Source organism: Rhodnius prolixus, unplaced genomic scaffold, assembly GCF_049639745.1.
Source record: "Rhodnius prolixus isolate KJV_2025 unplaced genomic scaffold, Rpr scaffold_2, whole genome shotgun sequence".
Taxonomy (NCBI): Eukaryota; Metazoa; Arthropoda; class Insecta; order Hemiptera; family Reduviidae; genus Rhodnius; species Rhodnius prolixus.
In genome coordinates, this window is record NW_027411592.1 from 51,725,368 (window position 1) to 51,750,910 (window position 25,543).

The window sequence follows — 25,543 nt, forward strand, 5'->3', positions numbered from 1 at the left end:
TTTGTGAACTTTAAATAGTTTAAATTTTATAATGAATCCACCGCGATAAAACTCGGAAATTCCTTTGAAAGAACCAAAATGCAATGAATACTTAAAAAGAGACTGACTGATCCACCCCGCTACTGAAATATGTAGAACAAAAAAAATCGATAAATACCTGATTTGAAGAGGTTTGCTTAGATGACCCAGGTGAGGAACCTTCTTTATCATGTTTGCCTCCAGCTTTAGAAGTCTGATTGAAAAAATCTAATCTTGGAGGAAGTGCTTCAGTCCCTGAAAAAAAAATAATTATTTAACCACACTGTATGTTAACTACTTTATTTGCTCATGACATTTGGAGGATATTTATAATTTACCAAAACTGTAATTTTTTCCCTGCAAGCTTATCATATTTACTGAAATAACTTTTGAACTATTAAAAAAAAAAAAGCAACAGATTGAAAGAACATTAAATATGGGTATTATTCTTCTCTTTATATTAATTCAATAGCTACACCCATTGTGAGATTGTGTGTGTGAGCACTTGCATACAATATTCTGAAGGCCTTAAGTGTAAATCATAGGGCTTTTGGGACTTTCGGAGTAAGAGATATGTTGTTTAACCAATAAATAGTTACGGACGCCAAAATCCCTGGCGTAGTGGCTCGTACCTTTACTCGAAAGCCAAGCCTCTAATTCTGCAAAAAATGTTAATGACTTAATTTGTTAATTGTTTGTACTATCTTAAATATTGTTTTAAAAAAAGTCGTAAGTTTGTTGATTTTATGAACATTAGCTACTTTTGTCAGCCTGTGGATTAGTTGGCTAAATAGCCTTGGAAGGGGTAAAGTGAAAGAGTGATTTTTTTGTTGAACAGAGAGCCACAAAGCTGGACAGTATCAAATCATTTCATCCACCAAAGCATGCTGGTTTTCTGTCATCTTATTCGGATTTTCATCAATCTCCGTTGCTAGATTCATCAAGTTGGTCAAGAGAACCTAAAGCTTTTATTACGTTAACTCCACAATATTTTATTCACGTACACGGTTTAATACAGAAGTAAGATATAACTCAAATAAAAGTGGAAGTACAATTTCGCTACACTGATGTTCATGGAGTATTGTCTTGTTTAAGTGTTTTATAGCATAAGTATAAATAGCGTTTATTTTCGAACTGTCTTTATTATTATTTTTTTTTTTTTTGGCGCATCGACGACTATGTTCATTAGCGCCTGTCTTTATTATTATTATGATTTTTATTTCGCTACACAAACCTGAAAATTTTATCTATGCACGGAGGTGATAATCAGGAACTAGTCAGAATGACAGTAAACAAGAACGCTATGGCGGATAAAATAATTGACATTAATGTTTTTATTTACTTTCTCATACTGAGGCCGATATCTAACTATGTAGTGCATCAAGACTGATTTAGTTTATTTAATGTTTAAAAATTTTAATTATATTTATTTGGAAACAGTGAAATTCATTTTTAAAAAATTGGATGAAAATTAAGTATCGTTAATAAATTAACTTTGAAAGAAAATTTTTTTCTTAGGGTTCAAAATTCTTCCGAATATCTTTATAATTAGCGAAGAAAAACCCTACTTACAAAAATGGTTGCAGATAAATCTGCATATTTGCACCAAAATCGTGTTTTACTTCGTGAATACCTGAAAGACTATGCGTTTGGTACTGATTCGTTACAATTTTTAATAAATAAAATCTGATTTATTGAACAGAATATAAAAAACTTTGTTATTCTAGTAGATGAAGATTTTACAAGTATTCGCGTTTATTTATCATGAAATTAGTTCATGAGAGGCCGCCTTTCATATTGTCTCTTAAAACAATTTAAATTTGGTTAAATAATCAGTCAACGAGTAGTGCGAGATTCCGTCTTATGTTTTCACATGGGTTTTGTCGATATCTTAATACGAAACTGTTTAATCTACTTCTGATGAACGAAAGTCCAGAACCTGTCAGAGGTACAATAAACATGTGTGCTTCGATGGATAAAATAAAGATACATTTTTTAGTTAACTTAAATGCATTCCTAGCAAGTTTTATTACTACATAAGATATGTAGAAATCATTTAATCGACGTAAATTACAAAAACTAACAAGTATTTCATCAAAAGAGTATATCTAACAAATAATAATTAACTCAATCCTTTTAAACCTAATACGGACATGAGATGAACTTATTTAAATCTTAATTCATGTGAGTTATTAACTTCAGAATTCATTAACACATAATTCGAGAATGTGAGCAGAAAATGAGTAAACGTTAAGGTTACCAAATTACATTAGTGTTAGAAAGGGGCTGGCTGCAAAGCCAATTCCTCTGTGACCTTAAAGATCTCAAGAAATAGTAAAGAAAAGAAAATACGATTACCTCTAAAACAAAGGTACGTGAGAAAATCTTCAGTTCTTGGTCTCTTCGATGGTAATAATTCAGGCGATGATGATGAACCGTTTACTTTAGTTTTTTCTTTATCCTTGATAGGTGTCATTACAGGACTATTCATGCCCGAACCCTGGGCAAATTTTCTTTGTGCGTGCACTTTTGTACTAAAAATCCATTAAAAAAAAAAAATCATTTATTTTAAAGAAAATTGCAGGGGCCAGTTACTGCATCAATAAAAACTAATTTACCGTTTAGGATTATCCTCCAATGTATCTGAGACATCCTTGGGAATCCTCTTGATATCACTCCTTCTCATAACCATGGTCTAATAACCATTAAAACATGAACCCCTAATGTAACAGATAAGTTATCTAAGTCCTGTGAGAGAAAGGAATCAGGCATGAAATGTTTACTGCATTCCAAGGAGAGGGGATTATCAAAGGAACACAATACTACAATACTAATTGTTTAATAAAATAAAAAATTAATTTACTAACATTGCATAATTATGAAAGTACGTTTAAGGAAATAAGTTTTGGAAATTAAATTTTAAGTTTCACATCAAAAGTTTTTTACTTAATGATAAAATATAAATTTCCTTAAATATATTTATGTCACAATGTAAACGAACTGAACTTGGCGTATAAAATGTCTTTTAATAAAACGAAAAAAAAGGTTCCTCAAAATCTATTGAAAATAGGTCTATGATATGCAAACAGAATCGTTCTACTTACCTTTGTATGACGGTATAACCCTGTAAAACGGAGATTATTCTTGTTTAAGGCGTCACATGTGAATATAAGTAAAATTATACTCGGAATAAAAAAAAAGAAGAAGTTATAATCTTTAAATTAACGATCCAGTCATTTCACACTATGTCACTTATGTTAAGCAACGTAATTGAAGTTACATTATTTGCGAACACGAACAGCTGCTTTCCACTGCAGCTAGCTGCTATACTTACTGATTGCTCACTGCTCATTGGCAATCATCTTTCCTCTGAGATAACCTCTTACAAATTAACTTTAGCTTACAGCTGAAGTAATGCCAATAATTAGCTATCAGCATAACTTATTAAGTAATTAACTAATAATCCAAAAATCAATTCAGGTTTAAAACAATCTGTTCAACAGATGTTGCATGTGAGACATTTCTTTTAACTTTAAAGAAAATTAGGCGTCTTTTACCTCATGTGTTTTAGAAAAAACATTTTAACGGGCACCAATATTACTAAGATGTAGTTCATGATGTATTATAATTTCCTAAAAACTATTTGTACCACAAGTATATCGTTCAAAATTATAACAATCGCTTCTTTTTTTAAGAATCCCCTAACTTCTACAACTCCATTATTTATTTACATTTTCCAGTACCTATTTACCAGCTTATGGGTAAATAACGTATTTCGTGTACAAACAAATTGTTCCAATTCTTGATATTCTGTTTATAGCAATATAGAGACGAGGTCCTTTGTTAATATAAACGCTACAAGTCAATAAGAAGCAAGATCAGTCCTTATGAATTCATTGCTCCTTGAAGTAGAATAAAAACTAGTGTGGAAGAGGATGCAGAGATTTCTGGATAAATATGAAAATAAAATATTTTTCACCAATAAAGGTCAATAGCAGTTTCATGTCAGTATGTTGTTTTTTTTAAAACCGTTGCATTGGGTATTGCTATAACAAAACTATATAATCCTCTCTTCCAAGCAGCCCCAATAGCTCATTGTCCGAGACCATCAGCGAGTGAACCACATTACACGGACACCGGCAGGGAAATAAGGAGCTCCTGGTCAAATGAAATTAGTAGTTGACTGACGCGCCTAAAATAAAGTATATACTACTGCCAAAAATGCTTTAGTAGTCACAGACCATGAACCACATTTCAATCACCTGAATTATTACCATCGAAGAGACAAGAAATGATGATTTTCTTCACTTTGATTCAGAGTTAGTAAGATTTTCTTTTCTTAACTATGTAACTATAACATCTGCCAGTGCGAAAGGTAGAATGTTGTCTCCACTGCCTCGCGGTGGCCCAAGGATTCTGACCAACTCCCACAGGATCTAACTTAATTACTTTCACGATTTTATCGATATCTACAAATTCTAATTTAGTTAAAATTCAAAAGCTAGTTCTTAACTTTTTACTAATAGGATTTGATTCACTACTTGCACATATAATTCAATTTTTCGACAGTCGATTACTAGTTTTCATAAATGCTTTAAACGTAACACACATTGATACTTTTGGTTTTCGACCGTTGTTAATTGATGATTTTGGGGAATATTGAGGTGCGGTCAATAAATTCACACATTTCTTTCTTCATACCAACGTTTCGGTAAATAAATTACCTTTTTCAGGGTGTTGTAAAATTTGTGGTGTTTAATGTTAAGCTACATCAACTTAACTGTTGTAATACACCTGTTTAGTCAACATCGCTTAATGCTTAATGACTTGATAACCATGCTACCCACCTATAGCATAATATATGGTTTATCTTTCACAGACATTAAATTTTCACGTTTACGATTTCGTATGATGGAAAGAATCTCAAGACTCCTTACTGGCTCTCTTAAATAAACAAAACCATTATATATACATATATAAATTTTGAACAACCAATATTCCTTTGTTTGCATTAATAATTTAAAAACGCTTCAATATTTTGTACTTGTTTAAGACATCGATAATATAAGAGAATTAGTTAAAATATGTTTATATTCTGCATAAACTTCTGCCAAATTTATATTTAAAATAACAATTTTTTTTTAACTGCCTACCGCTTAGATCATGTTTTTATGGATTTGCTTCTGCTCTTAATATTGACCTTAATTCACACCTTCCTCGGACAATTTTTTCCTTTAGTATTCTAAATCGAAAAAAAAATTATAACAAACTTGATCTAATTGCAATAATAACAGAATTGTTATTGCATTGCAATGTTGACAATTGGGTTTCTCTCAGCAGTATTCATCAAATTACTCAAAAACATCAATTCTTCTGACATCCCTTTATACATGATTGTCGGACCTTAGAAGTGTTGGTAATAATATTGACCTGGATGGCTTTACACCTGCGGACACCTCAAATCTATCTGAATCTGTCATTCAGATATCAAACAAAATCTTACAAGCTTATGCGAAAATTATTCTAAATATAAATTCTCCTAAATAGCTTTCTATAGAATATTCCTAATATTCCTGAATATTATTAAACTTTATGTCAGCACCAATAAAACTTTTTTTTTCAATATGTACTACTTTTAATATAAAAATCTCAGGAAGTTATTCAATAAAAAATCATGAATACTCGGCATATCATTGAGAATGTATTAATTCCTTACATTACATATGTAGTAATACGGCAAATGCCACATCTGAAAACTCATTTCAAAGATATATAAAATTTTTATTTCGAAATATTTCAAAATAATGTACAATTTTCCGATTAACTGGAAATTTAATCTTCATATACCCATTCTCTAATGGTTGGTTTCCAGTCCACAAGTTCTTTAGGATCGAACCAAAGATTAATTTCCTTCTTTGCTGACTCGACAGAATCAGAACCATGGGCAATATTTCTGAAAAGATAATAATAATTATTATTATTACAATAGAATGTGGAGATGGTATTCCTGCAGATACTCAGTTTAAAACTTTTGTGCTGTCAGATATTGCACCGACTGCAATCAAATATATAAAGTAATATTGCATGTATAATTAATTAAATTATACTAATAAATTGTACTACACTTTATAATTAAATTTAATCAATTTAATATGTAAAGCCCAGTTCTCATGTATCTGCCCACATAGAGATATTACATTCCAAGGTTAAACCAAGGGAACCATGTACTCATATCTGACTTTAAGCAATATAGCGTTCAAAATCCTTGTAGAAATTTGACCGACATTGACTCAATGACAACTGACAACGCTCTGAGAAATCTTTAAATGAGATTACTGATGAACTACGCTACCTCACATTTTTTTAATTCAATTACACATCAGTTTATACATCGGAGAATTAAATTTGTGAATCATTCAAAATCTTTCAGCAAAAAAAGTATGGGTAGGTAGCTATGAGAAGTCCTACAATACCTTGAATGAAAAAATTTTATTTTGTGTAGATAAAAGGTACATTAAATTTTATTTTTTGCATTGCTATTTACCTTCCCACTTGGATACAGAGATCACCTCGAATCGAACCTCTTTCTGATGCTTGCGGATCTGTGGCACCGAGTATTTGGCGACCAGTTTTTACTACATTGAGTCCTTCCCAAACCTAAACACAACATATATATTTTGTAAATTAGAAATATGAAAAAGGCGGTTACAAAAAGCAACAGTGCTTATTCTTAAAAGTGTTGCAAAACGAATATCAAAGCACATAAAAACAAATACTACTAAATGTCAAACTACTAATCAATGGAAAAATATAGGTTTGTCTACGATGAAATAACTAATCGAACGTTTAATTTCTAACTAATTTGTTAGATAAGAAACTAATTTTACTTTCTTACGGTTGATTCCTCTTCATAAGTGGAAACTCCACCATACGTTCAATACGAAGCTTTAACTTAATTGGGAAATTAAACAGAATTGATACAATCATAGATTTTATGAATTAGGAGGTTGAAGGGCAACGTTGCTAGAATCCGAAAATTTATCTCCATAATGCATAATTGGAGCAAGGTTAGAAATGAGAAAACGTGTACCAGAGCAACACTAACTTAAAAAAACTACTTAAGTATGAGCGTCAACAAATCCTACACTTACAAACAATAAATTTATTGTATATTTTCACTCTTAAGTGAAAATGTGCAGAAAGAGAATATTTAAAACAATCCCACGAGCTTTAATAACTATAAATTTGGAAATATGTGAAGTAATCTAAGTTGAATATTAAAGTTTGTAAGATTACATATCAAATCACCTTTTGCACCTAGACACTGAAATAATAAAACGAGTGTAATTACCATAGGAACAACTGGGCCAGAGTTCATATACTTAATTAACTTAGGAAAAAATGGTCTTCCAGCTAAATCCTCATAATGCTTCTTTAGATGTTCATCGCTAGCCTGAAAATGAAGTTACTTTGTAAGTTAAATGTGAAACTTAAAACAGTTTGTGGCATATCGAGAAAGCAAAGCTCACTTACCCACATGAATTTCATAGCTACTAACTTAAAACCTTTTGTTTCAAATCGTTTTATAATTTTGTTTACTAAACCTCTTTGAACACCATCAGGCTTAACCATAATAAATGTACGTTCTGTGTAATCCATTGTTTACTTAACAAACTACAAATTACTGATCTCAACCTATTGAAACGATCCTCCAATTAAGGCAGAGAAGTACAGCTATCCGGATACTACACCTAGTTGAAATCGAACGTACCACATGTCACCAGAAGATAATCCAGTTTTCTTTTCTACCGCCTTTTGTATATTACGTACTTATACCTTAAATTTTCATATTTAATATTGAAAACTATATAATGAGAGTTTTTTTTTGAGATTAGATTTAAAACTTAAAAAGTTTTCATTAAAGTTAAATAATTTGTTAAGTGTAAATATTTTTTTAAGTACTTCTAAAAAATTCTTAAGTGAGAAAACATTTAAACATTTTTCAACAATAATTTCTTGCTATTAATTTCATTTTGAAAGACAATTTCCATTAAAAATCAATGTTTCTTTCTTTGTTACGTCACATTTAGCCAATTCTAGAATGTTCCACGAGATTCTAGAATGTTCCAGAACAAGTCTGAGTATAAAATGTGGGGTGAGTCGGCGTCCTCCGTCATTTCTGATTGAGACTGTGACTGAAGCTGTTGGCTTTTGTATTACAATTCTTAGACTCTTGCAAAGGTAAAGTACAGAATTTAGTTCTGTTAGAACTAAATATTTGCTATTTTGGAATTTGAATATGATCTTTAAGTTATAGTTATGATAATTTGAAATGCTTTTCTTTATAGATGCCTGAAGACGTTGAAATGAATGGAGAAGTGGAGACATTTGCCTTTCAGGCAGAAATTGCCCAGCTTATGTCTCTTATTATTAACACTTTTTATTCTAATAAAGAAATTTTTCTCCGAGAACTTATTTCTAATTCATCTGATGTAAGTAAAGTTTAATTCACGTATTTAAATATGAGTTTGAAATAAAATGGCGCACCCGGTTTGTAGAGAAGTTCCACTTAGAGAATTGATTATCTTGTAAATCAATAATTACACTAGCTAACTCAAAACCAGATAATACCCACGGTCAGTGGAATTTTATATTTGAAGAACAACTATTACTAACATTTTAAGAAAACCATTAACTAATATAGTTCTGGCCGCCATTGCTTTGCACTCTTTCCAATCGGGCTTCCCGGTTCCCACCAAACACGTGCAAAATGAATTTTTTTTTTTGTATTCTGTAATAGTTTTCGCCTTACTTCTTTAATTTTTTTTATTTTATTTTTTACCCGGTCGCACCAAACGCGTGCAAAATGAACAATTTTTATTTTATCTATTTTCGTTTTACTTTTGTTCGTCTTTAATCTAAATAATGTTTGCTATACTTCTCGAAGCCTATTGCCAACTGTTTTTTTTTTTTTTTTATGCCGAGACGGTTCACACAGTTTGAAAGTTTGAAGAGTAGGCATATCGGCAGTGCGGTTGCGCCCTAGATTAATTGGATTGTAAACTGACAGTAACTTACACCTCAATTTTTTTAGGCATTGGATAAAATACGATATGAGTCACTAACTGATGCCTCAAGATTAGAAAGTGGGAAAGAATTATTTATTAAGATAGTTCCAAACAAGGATGACCGGACACTTACCATTATTGATTCGTAAGTATTTACAATTCTCAAATATTCTACTGAGACACTATCTTGAACAGAAAAATTAGGTTTTTACAATTGGCTGGTAGTAAATTTTTACATATGACAATTTTTTTTTTAATAAATAGTGCCCTGTAATTTAAACTTTATTTACATAACATGATATTCTAAAAACACCACTTCTCACCAACTTATTTGATGTTAGTATTTTTTGCCATAATGAATTCAGACAGTAGTATTCTATATTAGAATCAACTGAATTCTATTGCCTGTACAGTACTAAAAAATTAATCATTAATAAATCATGCTGAGAAAATGCTTCTAATTATTATACACAGCAAAAAAAATTGAGGACCACTTTGTATTGTTCTTCCAAGTGAATGAGTGCTCTCTGGAACATGTTTTGAAGAGATATAATTGTGGTTAGGATTAAGATAAACCCTCAGACCTATCTCAAGAGGCTATTGTTTTCTTTGATTAGTTTTCTTCTCAGTTATCTTGAACTTTCTTCATATTGATCGATAAGGGGAATATTTCTACTTTTATCTCTATCAGTCTTTAACGTTGTGTCATGCAGTCTTTACTGGTGTTTGCTATTGTTTTATGTGTTATGGATCCCCAGCAAGCTTTAAGGCGGCATCTTCCCAAATTTTACGTTTGTAGAGCTGTAACATTAATTGAGGAAAACCTAGGAGTGCAGGAAGTAGGCCGGCGATTGGGAGTGAGTCATTCTGTAATACAGCGATTATGGGGGAGATACCAGGAGACAGGAGGATTCACGAGACGACCTGGGCAGAGCCGGCCAAGATCCACTTCATTAAATGAAGACCGATTCATGCGGTTATAAGCCCTCAAAAATCGCCAAACCTCCTCACCTGCTATCCAAAGTGACCTAAGGCTTGCCACAGGAACCGTGATTTCTGCTCAAACCGTTCTTAATCGGTTAAGGGAAGGTGGCCTGCGTTCCAGGTATCCGATAAAAGTGCTACGGTTGTCCAGAAGGCACAAAATCGCCGGATATCTGTTTGCTAGGTTCCATCGCAAATGGCAAATGAGAGAATGGAGAGGAGGAAAGGAACGTTTTCTCCCTTGTGCACTACACCCAACGTCACCACTTGCCGGCGGATCAATTTTGGTTTGGGCAGAAATTTCTTTCACAGACAAAAGTGACTTGGTTTGCGAATGGAAGTTTGACAGCTCAGCGGTACATCAATGGAGTGTTGCGAATACACGTTCGCGGAAGAGCACTTACAGGTGGCGATCAGTTCATTCTCATGCATAATAGAGCCCGTCCTCATACTGCTAATGTGGTACATGAGTTCATGCCAAGACATATGCACGCTGATACTCAAGCTCACAGTGGCAATACGAGGAACTGAGTACAAAAAGAATTTAAAAAATTTTCTATATCAACTTTGTTTAAATTTTTGTACAATTTTAAAAAATTTTTGTATTATGTAAAAATTTATCTCATAAATTGGCATAACTTCTTTTCCCCGTCATTATTAACTTCTCTCTGCACTAATAACAAAGTGTTGTCTGCCTTATTCTTCTTGTACTGGGCTTCTTCCAGTGGCCCTTTAATTTTTTAGCTGGGTGTATTAATCACCTGATTTTTGTTTTCTTTTTGTTTTTAGTGGTATTGGTATGACAAAGGCAGATCTTGTTAACAATTTGGGAACCATCGCTAAATCCGGAACAAAGGCGTTTATGGAAGCTCTGCAAGCAGGAGCCGATATATCAATGATTGGGCAGTTTGGTGTTGGTTTCTACTCTGCCTATTTAGTAGCCGACAAAGTAACCGTCAGCTCCAAACATAATGACGACGAGCAGTACTTGTGGGAGTCTTCAGCAGGAGGATCATTCACAATTCGCCCTGACCCCGGCGAGCCGCTTGGTAGAGGAACTAAAATTGTTCTTCACATTAAAGAAGATCAAACTGAATATCTCGAAGAACGAAAAATAAAGGAAGTTGTAAAGAAGCATTCACAGTTTATTGGATATCCCATTAAACTTCTAGTCGAAAAGGAAAGAGACAAAGAATTAAGCGAGGATGAAGAAGAGGAAGAAAAGAAGGAAGGAGAAGAAGAAAAAAAGGATGAAGATAAACCGAAAATAGAGGACGTTGGTGAAGATGAGGAAGAAGATGCCGATAAAGAAAAGAAAAAGAAGAAGAAAACAGTTAAAGAAAAATATACTGAAGATGAGGAATTAAATAAAACAAAACCAATTTGGACAAGAAACCCTGATGATATATCTCAGGATGAATACGGAGAGTTTTATAAATCTCTAACAAACGACTGGGAGGATCATCTAGCTGTTAAACATTTTTCGGTTGAAGGACAGTTAGAGTTCCGGGCTTTACTTTTTGTGCCTAGAAGAGCTCCATTCGATCTCTTTGAAAACAAAAAGAGAAAGAACAATATAAAATTATACGTCAGAAGGGTTTTCATAATGGACAACTGTGAAGATTTAATACCAGAGTACCTTAATTTCATCAAAGGTGTGGTTGATAGTGAAGATTTACCATTGAATATTTCTAGAGAAATGTTACAACAAAACAAAATTTTAAAAGTCATTAGGAAGAATCTCGTGAAGAAATGTTTAGAACTTTTTGATGAACTAGCCGAGGATAAAGACAATTACAACAAATTTTATGCTCAGTTTGGTAAAAACTTGAAGTTAGGAATCCATGAAGATTCACAAAACAGGAAAAAGTTGTCTGAACTACTGCGGTATCATACTTCTGCTTCTGGTGATGAAGCTTGTCCACTTAAAGATTATGTTGCGAGAATGAAAGATAATCAGAAACATATTTATTACATTACCGGAGAGAACAAAGAACAAGTTGCGAATTCATCATTTGTAGAAAGAGTTAAGAAACGTGGTTTCGAAGTCGTCTACATGACTGAACCAATAGATGAATATGTAGTACAACAAATGAAAGAATTTGATGGAAAACAACTCGTGTCTGTCACAAAGGAAGGATTGGAATTGCCAGAAGACGAAGAGGAGAAAAAGAAAAGGGAAGAAGATAAAGCTAAGTTCGAGAGTCTATGTAAAGTTATGAAAGATATCCTGGACAAGAAAGTTGAAAAAGTGGTGGTAAGCAACAGACTGGTTGATTCACCTTGTTGTATTGTTACCTCGCAGTATGGTTGGACTGCAAATATGGAGAGGATAATGAAAGCACAGGCTTTAAGAGATACGTCTACAATGGGTTATATGGCGGCCAAAAAACACCTCGAAATTAACCCCGATCATCCTATTGTTGATACTTTGCGACAGAAAGCAGAAGCAGACAAGAATGATAAGGCCGTCAAAGATCTAGTCATCCTTCTTTTCGAAACTTCTCTCCTTTCATCCGGATTCGGTCTTGATGATCCTCAGTTGCACGCTTCCAGAATTTATCGCATGATTAAGCTCGGTCTTGGTATAGATGATGACCTAACGCCCTCTTCTGATGAAACCGAAACAGCAGATGCCGAAATGCCACCTCTTGAAGCTAGTACGGAAGACACTTCAAGGATGGAAGAAGTAGATTAATCGAATTTTAGATTAATACAATTCTTTTTCATTATAATTCTCAATGTTTGAGAAATAGCTGTGATTGTTTTTTATATGTAACTACTTCATTTGAAATATTTATGATGTTTTGTAATATGTTCCAGCTTCATTTTCCGTAGCAGCTATACAATAAGGCGAACTCTTTTTTAAATTGATGTTCTTTTTAGAGCAGCAGATTTAAGTCTAATTATAGTTTTAATGCACATTAATACACTTATTGAATTATAAATTTTTGTATATTTGTTAGTTTTTGTACACGAATTTATCCTTTTTTTTTACATATGAAAGTGTGTAAATAAACCGTTATTATTTTCCCAAGTTCGTCTCTTTATTTTCTCATTATCAACAGAATCCGTACTAAATCTAGGTTGTTTTTATGTATACTAACCTTCCTTTAAAATTAAAAATTGATATTACTTTTAATTGAATAGTTTTGATTATAGAGATGTAATAGTAGGGCTTAAAAAGCTCCTTTTTAAGTGTAGTTGGCTGTATGGTGAAAAGCCAATGCCAGAAAAGAAAAAGTGTAGTTTGAAATATCCATCGATATTAAAACAACAAATATGACTTAGTTCCGCTTCTGTTGAAATGAAAAATTACGAAATGTAGTATACTCAGCTAAATTATCAGAAATGATTTGGAGAAAAGAAGGGTTTATTTTTAACATCTTCATGTGAAAAGTTCGGCTTAGGAAAGTAATTTTTCAATTTAAAAGAAATTAGTTTTCTGTGTAAGATACATTTTTTTGTTAGAGTAAAACCTCAGTTGTTTAAACACCGAGAAATGCATCAGCAAGAACGGGGAGTGCCTTTGTTAATATTATTTTTAATGAGAAATTGACAGTCCTCATAATTGGACCACTGTAAGTATCCTTGGCTTTCGCCAATTTAGGTTCGAAGTGAGCACTCCAGACAACTTATCAAGGCTTTGAATTGGGAGTTATTCTAATATTAACTTGCACAGCAGCTGCATCGACACTTTAAGCAACCATAGTCGATCCTTCTAAAAGATTGTTGCTCATTGAAATCTATGAACATTCAATTTAACAATGCAATCGGAAACTGAAATGGAATAGTAAAATATTTAGTATTTAGCAAATGTTTTTACGTCCAAAAGATGGCGCTGCTTTTTAAAAATATGTTTTAACTTGTCACCGGTGTAACATTTATATAATAGGTAGGTATAAGGTATATTATAAAACGTGTACAGTAAACAATTTTGAGCCGCATTCATTCTAAACCTATTAAGATGGTTGCCTAATTAATTGTGACTTGGGTTTTTTTTCTGAAGCATGCGTCTCCAACACACAGCAAATTCTTTGAAGAATGGTGAAAAGCTTCTCCTTTTTCTCTCGTGCGTGCATTTGATGAGATGCTTCCTATTTCGAGTGGCGAAAAATTAGTCCACCTTCATAAAAATCTATACATACATTTGTTATATGTTCTCATAATATTGAAGTGAGTGCCAATTATTTTATTTGAAAATTTATTCTATAAAGATCCTAAATTGCTTAACACAGCACAAAATGAGTAAAAAATACACGCTTTTTTGATGTATTATATTTTTTTAATTAAAACGTTTTTGTATATTTTTTTAATTAAAACGGTTTTGTATTTTTTAAAAATAAATTATATTTTGCACTTTATTTAATAAAATTGGAGCAATAACTTCTTTCTAGTATATTGCTTTGTATCTCAAGAAGTTCTAAACTTTGATTTTGTCTACTCAAAAAACATCGAATATCAGCAGTGTTAATGAGATACATGTAGATAAAATACCAACTGTTTTCAAATTTCTTTAGTATTGGGACAGTCGTTTTGAGTCCTATTAGTTACCTTAGATAGTCTGTTGAATAAGCTAAAAATTCTAAAGAAAGAACAACTTCTTTGCAATTTCTTAGTTTTTTGAGGACACTTGCTGCACACAGTTTCGTGTACAACAGATGAATCTGGTGATTCATTTAAAATTACTAACACAGAATAATCTTTAAGAAAACTATTTGTATCCGATTGGTACATAACTGTTGATGATGTTTCAATGGTTGCAGGTAATTTATTTCTAGCCACAATTACACATTCTTCATTATCACAACCAGTAGGCTTGCCACACATTAGACAACTTAGAAGAATATTATTCTCATTCGTTCCTGAAGTATCCTGCATAAATTCTTTTAGTCTGCATATCTTTTTATTTTTGAAGTGAAAAATGTCATTGTTTTTGGTAACAGAATCTATAACACCTTCATTCTTTTTAAAGAATTCTTGGCTTTTCGGTGCCAATTGCAATGATTCTTTAAAATTTGATTCATCTTGAGTAAATTTTTTATTCTTTTCTTTCATTCCAAAGTGTGGTCTAACTAATTCATGAAATAAAGGCAATATATAGAGTTTTCTGAATCTGATACAGAGAACTTTAATAAATTTAAAAAAATAAAAGTATTACCTGAATCACTCTCCGCTCAGGCCACGTTTATGAAACTAAGGAATTTTTTTAGGATAAGATCATTAAAGCTGATTAGTCGATAAAAGTTGAACGCTGTACAGGTATCACCTTTTCTTTGAAATAAAATCGAAGTCTATGGAAAAATAAGCGGGTATTTAGGGAATCTTAGGTCTTTTGTAAGTCATTTCTCATTTAATAATTTTGTAACATTTGAAATTAGTAAGATATATATGTAAATACAGCTGTTTAAAAACTCTAATTTAAATCTTGGAAATTTTCCGAAAGAACTTTTTCAATTCATGCAGGTCTATTTTCTTTTTAATTCGAATTGTTCGTTTGAGATTCAAAAGCATTTTCAATTTCCCAACAGGAGAGAAAGCAGACTATTTTGAACATATTGTTTTAATATTTATAGGCATAAAACATTATAAAAGAATAAAATGTTTTAAGTTCCTCAAATTAGTCTTCAAAAGTTTTTTTTTTCTTATAATTTCATTTAAACACATTGCAGTTTATGCCATTAAATAGTCATCGATTTGTAGATTACTAAAATTAAGCAACAATTCTCAAAGAAAAAATGCAGTCTTATTTATTTACCAAGGGTTATCTATCTGAAAAGTAAATAACGATGAATTAATATGCCGTTATTAAGATGCGAAAGAAAAAAGATGTACGTTTTTTTTAGGAAGTAAACTTCAGAGAGATGATACTACTGAATTTTGGATTTTTGATCTGGCTTATACTTCATGATTTTCCAACAAAAATATCATCTAATAAATTTCATTTTAGCAAACCGTCTTCTAAACAAATTACAAATACTAAAGTTAAGTAAGATAATAACATTATTTGAATTTAATGAGAGATTTCCTATAATTAAATGACCATTTAGGAATAAAAAATTAATGCTATGATAGCGGGTACACCAAGAAGACGAATTGCCGAAATAAAATTTGACAACCACCAGAACGTCTTTGGCTTTGTGAAAGTTGAACTACGGGTGAGGGCATGAAAACAGTCCTTCTCTGGGTACTCTCATACTTTGACTACAACGTTAAAACTCTCAGCTCAATTTCCTAGTGAAGAACTTCAGGGCTTAGTGTACCTGGAAACCCGAAGAATAATTTTTAAAATCACTATAACTCGGCTAATAAAGTGCTCATCTACCAGGTAAAGCAAACACAGCCGAAGAAGTAAACGGAACTAGAGGAAACTTTAGAACATGAATGTTTTAACCATAATTGGTATAAACTTTATTATGATACAAAAGAGAGAGTTTAAACGTGGAACTTTCAGAGTTCAGAAAGTGAATGCGAAGCCCTTCATCGTTACTGCTCAATGGAATAAATAAACAAACTACTTGCAAAAATGAAGCAATTGTTTCGAATACTTTTACTAGATTGTGGCGATTACTACATTCACTACAAGTCTCCGCACCTCAACTTCCTTTATGCCTTTAAGAGAGGAAAACATTTAATTGGACAAGACATGAAAACAAGTGGATCATTGATATAAACAGAATCGATTTCATTCGCCAAACATACTATAATTTACACTCAAATGAAAGGTCACTTTAACAAGAATTAGGGCCAGATGGTAAATAAAATTTACAAAACAAGTACTTACATTAACGTATAGCTACTCTAATCTCAAACCTGGTAATATTTTATGCGTATTTAAATAAAAAACTCCATTAGCATATAACAATATTACACAGTGTCATAATTTTATAATTATTAATAGTTATTTATTCATCGTCAAGAAGGGAGTACACCCCTAGACAGGCTCCACATGTGGGGCAGTAATGGTAAGTAGTCTTGAAGTAACTGATGCAATAGGGAAGCAAACAACAAGGCCAACACCTGAAGTAAAGAAGCATAATGTCATTTTATAAATTGTTTTAATTACAATAAATCATAACATACACGCACACAAAAATAGTACTGTAGTTACTATTATAGTACTGTAGTTAATAAATATTGCTAATATTAAAATTATATTTTTTTATTGGTTTAAATTGAAAATTCTAAATCTTAATAAATTTGAAGATAGCTTTAAAGAATATTCATCTTTTATAAAGATTTAGAATTTTCAATTTAAACCAATAAAAAAATATAATTTTAATATTAGTAATATTTATTGGGCTTAAAATAATTATTTTTTGTCACCCAGACTTCTGGTTTATTATCATAACACTTAATTTTAATTTTTTTTTTTTTCTAAGAACATTGACTTTTGGGATATCCGAGGAGGCTGGGTGACCTTCCAAAATGCTTCCTCAAAATGTTTTTTTTTTCTCTCTGGGCACCGTTCTACCAATACAGACAGCTCTCATGTTGCCTGGTGGTCTGTAGCGTGTAGGGGCAGAATAGGTAACGACAGCACAGTGTAAATAAATCTTTTTTTACAAATAAAGACGCCGGAAAGTAATAATTATAAATATTCTGTGATTAAGTGGAACGACTTATGGTGTTGAGAACATATGTGATAATGTTGTGAGCTTCAATCGGATAGCACACCTAAATTTATGTGAAATAATGGATGTAGGTAGGAACTTCCCTTAATAAGAAGTTAGGGAATAATTTTGAAAGAGCTGCTATTTTTGGCCTATAGGAAAGTGATATTTTGAGAGTGGCTGTTTACGAAGCTGGTTAAGCCTAGAAGAAACTTCTTTTAAGCTACAGCATGAACTTACTAAGCGAGAAGCTCATTTTTAAAATAAAAAGAATGGTAGAGTTCCTTGGAGAAGACCAGTCTACGTCATTAGGTGTTTCTCACAAGAAAGAATATTGTAAATATGCAATTATTGGTAAGCTATATGCAATATTGGTAAGCAAACAATAATTTATGTTAGTGGTTTTAATATTAGCTAATTCTCTATTTTTTCAGTCTATTTCTCGTAACTTTTTTCAGTTGTCAAACTTTTAGCAAATCAAACTACTGTCCCAATCACTTTGGAATTGATCGATACACTATTTATCCTTGAAGTGAACTGAATAGGGAATAATTGAATTGAATTATGTATGGATACTACTTTAGTAGAGGCCAGAATTGGTTGCAATGAACCAATTTGTTCTTGCAAATACAGATATCTAGAGGAAATTTTATTATTGAAGGAGTAGCAATGGGAGAGGATGTTGAGGTCAGCAGCTCTTTAAAATTATAAAGAGGGAAGACAATGGTTACTATCCTACTTATATAACCTTTGATTAATGATTACAATTGTCACTACAGTTACTGAATAACCCTCCCAACAACGATATACACATTTTTACAGCTACATGAAGATATTTATCAACATTTTGCAGAACTATTCCATTCGAAAATAAACATAAGTAACAACGTTTAATAATTTTTTACTTACCCTAAAAAGCAAAGTGTAACCGCAGACATATGCGTGAATCTTGATAAACGGTGTTTCACCTGTGTAAACACCATCAAACGACAAATGAAGCAGTAAGCAGGTTGTCTGGAGTGTCCCCAGAGTGCTAAGAACATACACACAGTCTCTATTGTCTAGATAATTTGTCACTAAGATTTTTGTTTGTTTGTTAATATAAGCTTAGATATACATATGTAAATTTAATTTCCAATTACTACAAAATTAATAAATTTCTTACTTGTAACCATAAGCTCCAATACGGTATCTGGTGAAGCTTCTATTTCAGAAGCCCCCATGGCTTGAGCGTATGTTGGAGGCGGTGTCGGGGTAATAAATGAATTGCAATGGATATCATGAGGACAAGTACTGCTCATGACAGGTGTATAAGTAGGTGGTGCATTTCTGTCTAGTGGCAAGTAAGCTTCGAAATCTTGAGGGAAGTAACTCCGGTAACTATTTAAAAAATAAAAAGAAAAAAAAAATAGCTTAATTTTAATGTGTATAATTATCTGGAATATTGGAAACATGGTTAGTTCCGCAGTGCTGGATTTTATTTTATTTTTTTTCAGTGTTTGATTTAATCCATGGCATCCGTTTTTAATCCCTGACCGGTTTCTGACTTTCATCCATCACCAGAGGTAGATCAATGAGTCAGGAAGTGTAGTGCGAGACGGTTACGTTAAGTGGGTCCGAGTGCTATTGTTTTCTGTACATTATGATTCATCACATCATGGAACTTGCTGATTATTACGTTATATCATGTTTTTGGTTTAAAAGTCCAATGGTCGCATTATATATGTTCTGTTTTACGACCATGTTTAAATTCCACATTTTTTATTATTTTATCTGCTAAATAAAGGGTCTTGTTTGCAAAGAAGTTGGCTTGGACACACATTTAAATAGTCTGTGTGTGGTCTTTATTAAATTTACAGAATATATGTATGTCTTTAAGTTATGGTTTGGGAGATTACATCATTTTACTTCCTATTACTCCAATACATAATTTCCTTCTTACATAGTCTCAAACAATCCCATTTCATTTTACATTCCCATCACATAAAAACTGCGGAGAGACGTTGCAAAAGCTAAGTCAACGTGGGCCCATAGATCCAGGAAAGACGAAGAAGAAGAAGAATTAAGTAGAAATAATTAATTTTTTCAAGCATTTGTTCCATTATCAATTGAGAAAAAGTCAAATATATTAAAGAAAATTTTGTACCTAATGCTTCCTCCAATAGGAATTCGAACATTTAGCTGTTCAGGGCTGCTTCTTAACCCTGCTGGATTCCATCTTCTAGGCCACCACCATCGTCTTCTTCCGGTTCTCGTTTGTCCTGAATTAATAATTTCTCTACTTCGATTTGGCGAAGCATGTAATTGTTCTGCATTACAACTTAGACGATGCTGTGTACGTACACTTACAGTTGGCTGACGCAGGATCACGGTTCCTGGGCTCGAAGAAGTTTCGAAGGCACTTGGGTCGTTTTGACAAAGAACATTTATACAATCCCTTCAGACAATAATTAAAATGAGTAGTATTTCAAACTTATCTTTTATATTCTCTAAAATCTCGATGGCTGTTTTTAATATTAATATTAAAAATTAAAAACAAAGAAACGAAATTAAAATTTATTATTTAAACTTGTGACCATAGCTAATTAGCGATTCTTTGTTGAAATAATAAAATAAACATTTTTAGATTATAGGATTCAAAGTAAAAATTATTATGAAGCTATAATCTTTTGTACAGGAATTGCAGATAATTATTTTTAGATGTTAGACATTGGCTAGATTTTTGCTAATTCCATAGCTAACAAAACTTTTATGGCTTGGGAAGAGGCAGCAGGCTCAATCTAAAAAACTAATAATGCCTACCTTTCTCGTCTCCTAAGAAATTGGCATCACAATTCACTATGATATATTATCTGCAGATTTAAAATAGTATATTAGTAACAGGATTTCAAGTCATTTGATGGATTCGAAAAGAATAAGACAGTTTTGAAGAAATTACTTACTTATTCTAAATGGGCCTAGTTTGTACTTAGCATAAGTAGGTAAATAAAATGCAATAATTCGTTGTTAAACTTAATAGTTGAATTATCTGGCAAATTTTTCTGTTAATTACCTCTAGCATTGATGCAAACTCATATACGCGCTTTCCTTCTCGTAGGAGGGGCTAGCCGTTTGGCTTGACGTTTTTTTTACCAACAATTATTCAATCACTATTCGTTGGTTACCAAACCCCGATGATCTGTGAACCATCTCACACAACAAAAGCGCCATAAAAAGGTACCTATCCTTACAGCGGCAATGGGTTCATATCCCTGTCTTGGAATTGTAACTGTGATTTAGACACTTATTAAAATGGTTGCTAACCCTTTTTCAGTACACGACACTTCGGTAGTTGAAATAAATCCGACAGAGAAAAAGGAATTTATAAAAACGAATTGATCACTGTACATGTGAACCATTAGTTCAAGAGAAATAAGCAAAAATTTAAATCACTAATTTGAATCATTGGAATATCTTACAAATTTTCAATTAAAATTACCACCTTTCATTTTCCATAGATATTTCTTCGTTAGAATTACATACATTTTGGATTCGGTTAATTTCTCTACTAAGTATTTCTCGGACAATAATTTCTCTCTCTTCATTTTCTGATTGATTTTCACAGTTCTCATTTTGCAATATAGGTAACTCCATTAACACCCAGGAAAATATTAATATTCATATTTATTTTTAATGTAAATTACTCTCTACTATTTATAGCCATTTTAGTTACACGATAAAAAATAAATTAAAAAAACATATGTCCAAGAATCTTTTAATTCAAATATATATGTAGGTATCTTCAGTTTACTTTCTGATTATCCACATAATAGTAAATTTTTGGGTTTTTCTTGATAAAATCATGCAAAAATCTGAAGGAGCCGTTTTACATTTTTATTTCAAGGCAGTTCAATATTTTATGACATTGGATCCCCAATGAGCTCTAATAATTTCTTTTCAGCATCCAGACTACAGGATGTTTTTGTAAAAGGACTGTCTATCACCTAACAGTGAGATGAAAGAGGCTCATAAGAAAAGTAGTTTGCATCATTAATCCAAAGCTCTACCACTCAGCTAATCCCCCTCTACTTAATTAAGAAGAAGTAGTTAAGAAAGCGACAGTTGTCTGGCACACAAGATGTTAAAAACCAACATTTTGGAAGATTCACGAACAGAAGATGCTTCAGATATGAAATTACTTCTACAAGTGAATTTTGCGAGTTTATGTAAACTGATTGTTTATGCAAACTGAGTGGTTGAGGCTATTGATCGATAGAAAGAACCGGTCACATGGAGTGGGCAAATCGTTGCGCATTTCGGCCAACAGCGACGCTGCTATTTACTGCATAACACAACCCATTAAGGTGAAGTTGCTGGAAACTCTTTAACCACCTGGAAAATTCGATATAGACCGATTCAATATATAAGAAGGATGAAAAAAAGAGTCCATTGCAGGAAGTAAAATTACAATCATCGCGTCTTACTTATATATTTGATACATGTTATTATAATAGTTCTACAAAACATTATCATTTATTGTAATTTAAATTAGGAGCTGACGTTGAAGAAGACACTTTAGGATTAAGTTTTGATGCTGCAGGATTTTCTGCACTTGGCCTTTTTATCATAATATTCAGTTTACGGTCAAAAGTTCCAAGAAGTTGTGAACACTTAGGGCAATATAAGCTGACGACTCTTGTACCCCACACAAAAAACGGTAAGAAACAGAAAGGCCAGCACCTAAAAACAAATAAAAAATAAAATACTAGAAAAGATAAAGAAAAATAGGATGACCAATTCTGTCTCTAAACAGATAATTCGAGGGCATAACTTATCATCATCTCTTAAATACAGATACATTATAAAGAAAACCAATTGTCTTAAGTAAGGATGTTTTTATTTATGGTCTCTGTGTTCAAAACTGAACAGATTTTTATAAGCCTATGCTCGTAGAGAAGAAGAACTTTACATATAATTACTAGTTCTATAGGAGCTACCTGAAACTAGCTTCTCAACTACTTGTGTATTTTACATTAGATTGGAAAACCTGTACTATAAAGATAAAACTGAGTTTCTCACTAATTTTTAAGGGAATGTACAAAGACAGAGAGAGCGTCAACTTCCCAAAAAACAGCTAATTACACTAAAATAAAAGAGCACATTATAAAGCAAAACTAAATTACCCTAACATGAAAAACGTTCCAATTGCGCTGTTCGTCAGAGGATTTTTTTGTTTTCTTATGACCGGCTCACTTTCACATTCACAGGAAGGGCAGTAAATTTTCCCTGTTACTATTTTATTTTGATTTTCTGAAATTCAATAAATTTAATGCACTTCAACAAAATGATTTATTAATAAGTAATAGTAGAGTTTTGTAGATTTTAACCTGACAATCTGAGGCTTTTCTATGTTGGTAATCTGAAATACATTTAATAAATGGCAAAAATAAAACCCTTACCTTTACTTTTCTTTCTTGCTTCTTTTTTATAGGATTCTTTATTACCAAGAAGTAAATTTTTCTCATGGCCCTGAAATGTTTGAAGATAAGGCAAGTGTTAAAATTCATGTTCCGATCACAAGATCTGTACCCCACCTAATACAGATTGCAGTCATTGAATCTAGATCAGACCATGATTGACATTAAATGATAGTACACTTTCATACCAGCGGTAACTTGAAAACTCCCTCTCAACTTTTTCTTCAAGCTTTTTCCAAAGAAAGTGTCATAGATATCATTGTACACGAATAACAATAAAAATAATTAAGACCGGTATTTCAAACCTGTTTTTAAAATCATAGAAGTAGGTACTGCATGAGGCTAAAAAATATCTCGATTTAGCACATAGATAAAAGTGAGAGCTATGAGTAAGCTTTGTGAAAATAAAACACTTCAAAGCGATCGGTGGACATAAAATGAACTGTCATTAAAATAAAAATACTCGATGGAACATTGTCTTCAAAGAGTAGGAGTGTAAACATCTTGGCTATTTTACTTTTTTGAATTAAAAAAGAAGTATTGAGGCGGCATATTTATGGCAGAATGAGACTCCCAACTCGTGTGTAACTTTTCTAGTGATTGTTGCACTAGGCCAGCTTCTAGGATCAGCTTCTCTCGCTACTTTGATCAAAGGACCTTGTCTGCAAGACTCATACCTTTCTTGAAATTGCTGTAACACCCCAAGATCGCCCGAATTTCGAAAATAAATTTACTCATTTTATTTTCATCTAAATCTAAATAATGTTACATACCAAAAAGTAAGTCTCTAATGATCTGATTAAATGACTAAAGTGCGATATAATGGAACAAAAAACTTGAATTTTTTTTTTCACGAACATTCTAAAAGGACTTGAATATTCTAGAAACAATTACGATATAAGTTATATTTTACTAAGCTTTAAATTTATTCACTAAGAGGGCCAACTAAATAAAAAATGACAACCGTACATGCAACTGTAATTTTTTCTCATGTTAAATACATAAGTCTTGTGTATGATATTAATTTTGGTCTTACCTCGGACAATAAGTTCCCATAAGTGTTATTGAGGTTATAATTACGGGGAAATGGAGGTATCTTGGCTACATGAATGTATGGATGTTTGTTTCTGAGATGTTCTATAAGTGGATCGGTACATTCCCTACTGTAGGATAATAATTCACCACACACTAAACAGCGAACTTGTAAACTATTGGACATCTGCTTGTGAACTACCTGAAAAAATGATCTTTGAAGTTAATTAATTATTAGGTGATGGATTTAATTCTCAATAAAAAATACTGTTAAGTAAGAGAAGAGAAAGAAGTGAAAAATATAAATTAGTATAACTGTACTTAAATTCTAAGTAACCGAAGAAAGCTTGCAAAAAAAAAAGAAAAGAAAAAAGCAGAGCATTAACGAATTTAATGTCTAAAACATTAGAGACTTTTGCACTTGTTCTTGTTATAAGAGAAATATGTTCATACTAACATATATTTAAAGTTGTTGGTGAAAAGAAGAAAAATGTAACTCGCAAATCTATAAATAATTTAACATATTCTAATAACATTATATCTTATAATAATTTAAACATATTTAATTAGTAGTATTAGTTGCCAAAATGATTTGGAGAAAATGTTTAAAGCAATTAGAGCTTACATTTAGTTTAACTAATGAAAGACCGTTTTTCTGAATGTGCTTCATGGCTGAAAACAGAAAGAAAATAGAAAATGTTAAAAATATTTGGACTACCGAATTCATTAAATCCTGAGCTTCGATCAAGCATTTTTCAGTTTCCTCACATTAGATATTCGTGCATTCAGAAAGGAGATTTTCATTAAAGGCCAGTGTAATATACACTAACCGTAAACTGACCTGGAATAAATCCCAGATATCTTAGGTATAAAACCTTAGCAATATTTCTTTAGGCTTTCCAGTTTAGTATTTTATATACTTTCGCTGCAACAAAACTGTTAAAGAAATATTAGTTCACAGATTTGTTGGAAACAAATTAATTTGAACAAAAAAAAATATGGTGAGCAACAACAAAATAGAAGTTATTTTAGCTAGGCGATTCAAAAGTTTACTGGCAAGGTTTTTAAAATAATTTATTGTTTAATTTTTTTTTGTTGAACTGTTACAAAATTTGGATAATATTTAATAAATGACAATTGATACTTTCTATTTATTACTTACTTTGTGAATCTATTTTACGTTCATGCATCTCATTATTAAGGGAGAAAACTCATTTTTTACATTTTTTGTTTTTAGTTTACATCAGTAAGGTTTTTCTGAATATCAGGAATTTTGTTTATAAATTATTGTTCACTATTATCTTCTGAACGCTAAAATATTTGAATACAGGTTTTTTTTATATATACATTATTAAAATAATAGAAATGCGTA

At 31.9% G+C, this 25,543-nt stretch overlaps 6 protein-coding genes and 1 long non-coding RNA gene across 17 annotated transcripts in view; 1 reads left to right on the plus strand and 6 right to left on the minus strand.

Annotated features, from left to right (window-relative positions):
• Jarid2 (Jumonji, AT rich interactive domain 2) overlaps window positions 1-3,396 on the minus strand; it is a 23,747-nt gene extending 20,351 nt beyond the window's left edge. The window contains exons 1-4 of one of the 3 annotated variants that reach the window (XM_074119900.1): window positions 3,123-3,396; window positions 2,637-2,738; window positions 2,377-2,552; window positions 158-273 (exon numbers count right to left, since the gene is read on the minus strand). In XM_074119900.1, the coding sequence (XP_073976001.1) occupies window positions 158-273; window positions 2,377-2,552; window positions 2,637-2,710 (366 nt within the window). In that variant the 5' untranslated portion in view covers window positions 2,711-2,738; window positions 3,123-3,396. Of the gene's footprint in view, window positions 1-157; window positions 274-2,376; window positions 2,553-2,636; window positions 2,767-3,122 lie in introns of all 3 variants that reach the window. The other 2 variants (XM_074119899.1, XM_074119901.1) reach the window with 2 other exon arrangements.
• A 2,301-nt stretch (window positions 3,397-5,697) lies between these two features.
• awd (nucleoside diphosphate kinase) lies at window positions 5,698-7,694 on the minus strand. The gene is made up of 4 exons (XM_074119916.1): window positions 7,552-7,694; window positions 7,370-7,471; window positions 6,563-6,675; window positions 5,698-5,971 (listed from the first exon to the last, which is right to left on the minus strand). The coding sequence occupies exons 1-4, from the start codon at window positions 7,675-7,677 to the stop codon at window positions 5,851-5,853; spliced, it is 462 nt and encodes a 153-aa protein (XP_073976017.1). The 5' UTR covers window positions 7,678-7,694; the 3' UTR covers window positions 5,698-5,850.
• Window positions 7,695-7,825: 131 nt separating this feature from the next.
• LOC141449937 (heat shock protein 83-like) lies at window positions 7,826-13,107 on the plus strand. The gene is made up of 5 exons (XM_074119902.1): window positions 7,826-7,960; window positions 8,109-8,259; window positions 8,367-8,510; window positions 9,113-9,231; window positions 10,860-13,107. The coding sequence occupies exons 3-5, from the start codon at window positions 8,367-8,369 to the stop codon at window positions 12,766-12,768; spliced, it is 2,172 nt and encodes a 723-aa protein (XP_073976003.1). The 5' UTR covers window positions 7,826-7,960; window positions 8,109-8,259; the 3' UTR covers window positions 12,769-13,107.
• LOC141449945 (uncharacterized) lies at window positions 11,849-16,246 on the minus strand. Its single transcript, XR_012455780.1, has 2 exons — window positions 15,232-16,246; window positions 11,849-15,145 (listed from the first exon to the last, which is right to left on the minus strand). It is a non-coding gene; the product is annotated as an uncharacterized lncRNA (long non-coding RNA).
• A 704-nt stretch (window positions 16,247-16,950) lies between these two features.
• On the minus strand, window positions 16,951-21,469 carry LOC141449941 (uncharacterized). 3 transcript variants are annotated; one of them, XM_074119909.1, is made up of 5 exons: window positions 21,165-21,469; window positions 19,830-20,084; window positions 18,849-19,063; window positions 18,593-18,716; window positions 16,951-17,090 (listed from the first exon to the last, which is right to left on the minus strand). In XM_074119909.1, the coding sequence occupies exons 1-5, from the start codon at window positions 21,314-21,316 to the stop codon at window positions 16,976-16,978; spliced, it is 861 nt and encodes a 286-aa protein (XP_073976010.1). In that variant the 5' UTR covers window positions 21,317-21,469; the 3' UTR covers window positions 16,951-16,975. The 3 variants fall into 3 exon arrangements, with proteins under 3 accessions (XP_073976010.1, XP_073976011.1, XP_073976009.1); XM_074119910.1 differs by having other exon boundaries at window positions 18,593-18,651; window positions 19,830-20,120; XM_074119908.1 differs by having other exon boundaries at window positions 19,830-20,120.
• A 591-nt stretch (window positions 21,470-22,060) lies between these two features.
• Window positions 22,061-25,472, minus strand: LOC141449942 (uncharacterized). Of its 4 annotated transcripts, XM_074119911.1 has the most exons (7): window positions 25,334-25,472; window positions 25,013-25,107; window positions 24,797-24,843; window positions 24,176-24,373; window positions 23,122-23,191; window positions 22,846-22,972; window positions 22,061-22,402 (listed from the first exon to the last, which is right to left on the minus strand). In XM_074119911.1, the coding sequence occupies exons 3-7, from the start codon at window positions 24,839-24,841 to the stop codon at window positions 22,192-22,194; spliced, it is 651 nt and encodes a 216-aa protein (XP_073976012.1). In that variant the 5' UTR covers window positions 24,842-24,843; window positions 25,013-25,107; window positions 25,334-25,472; the 3' UTR covers window positions 22,061-22,191. The 4 variants fall into 4 exon arrangements, with proteins under 4 accessions (XP_073976012.1, XP_073976015.1, XP_073976014.1 ...); XM_074119914.1 differs by lacking the exon at window positions 24,797-24,843; XM_074119913.1 differs by lacking the exons at window positions 24,797-24,843; window positions 25,013-25,107 and having other exon boundaries at window positions 25,334-25,471.
• Window positions 25,423-25,543, minus strand: part of LOC141449938 (cyclic nucleotide-gated cation channel subunit A-like) — a 223,382-nt gene continuing 223,261 nt past the window's right edge. For all 4 annotated transcript variants that reach the window (XM_074119905.1, XM_074119903.1, XM_074119904.1 and 1 more), the window contains one exon: window positions 25,423-25,482. The gene's annotated coding sequence lies outside the window, so the exon portion shown is untranslated. The remainder of the gene's footprint in view (window positions 25,483-25,543) is intronic.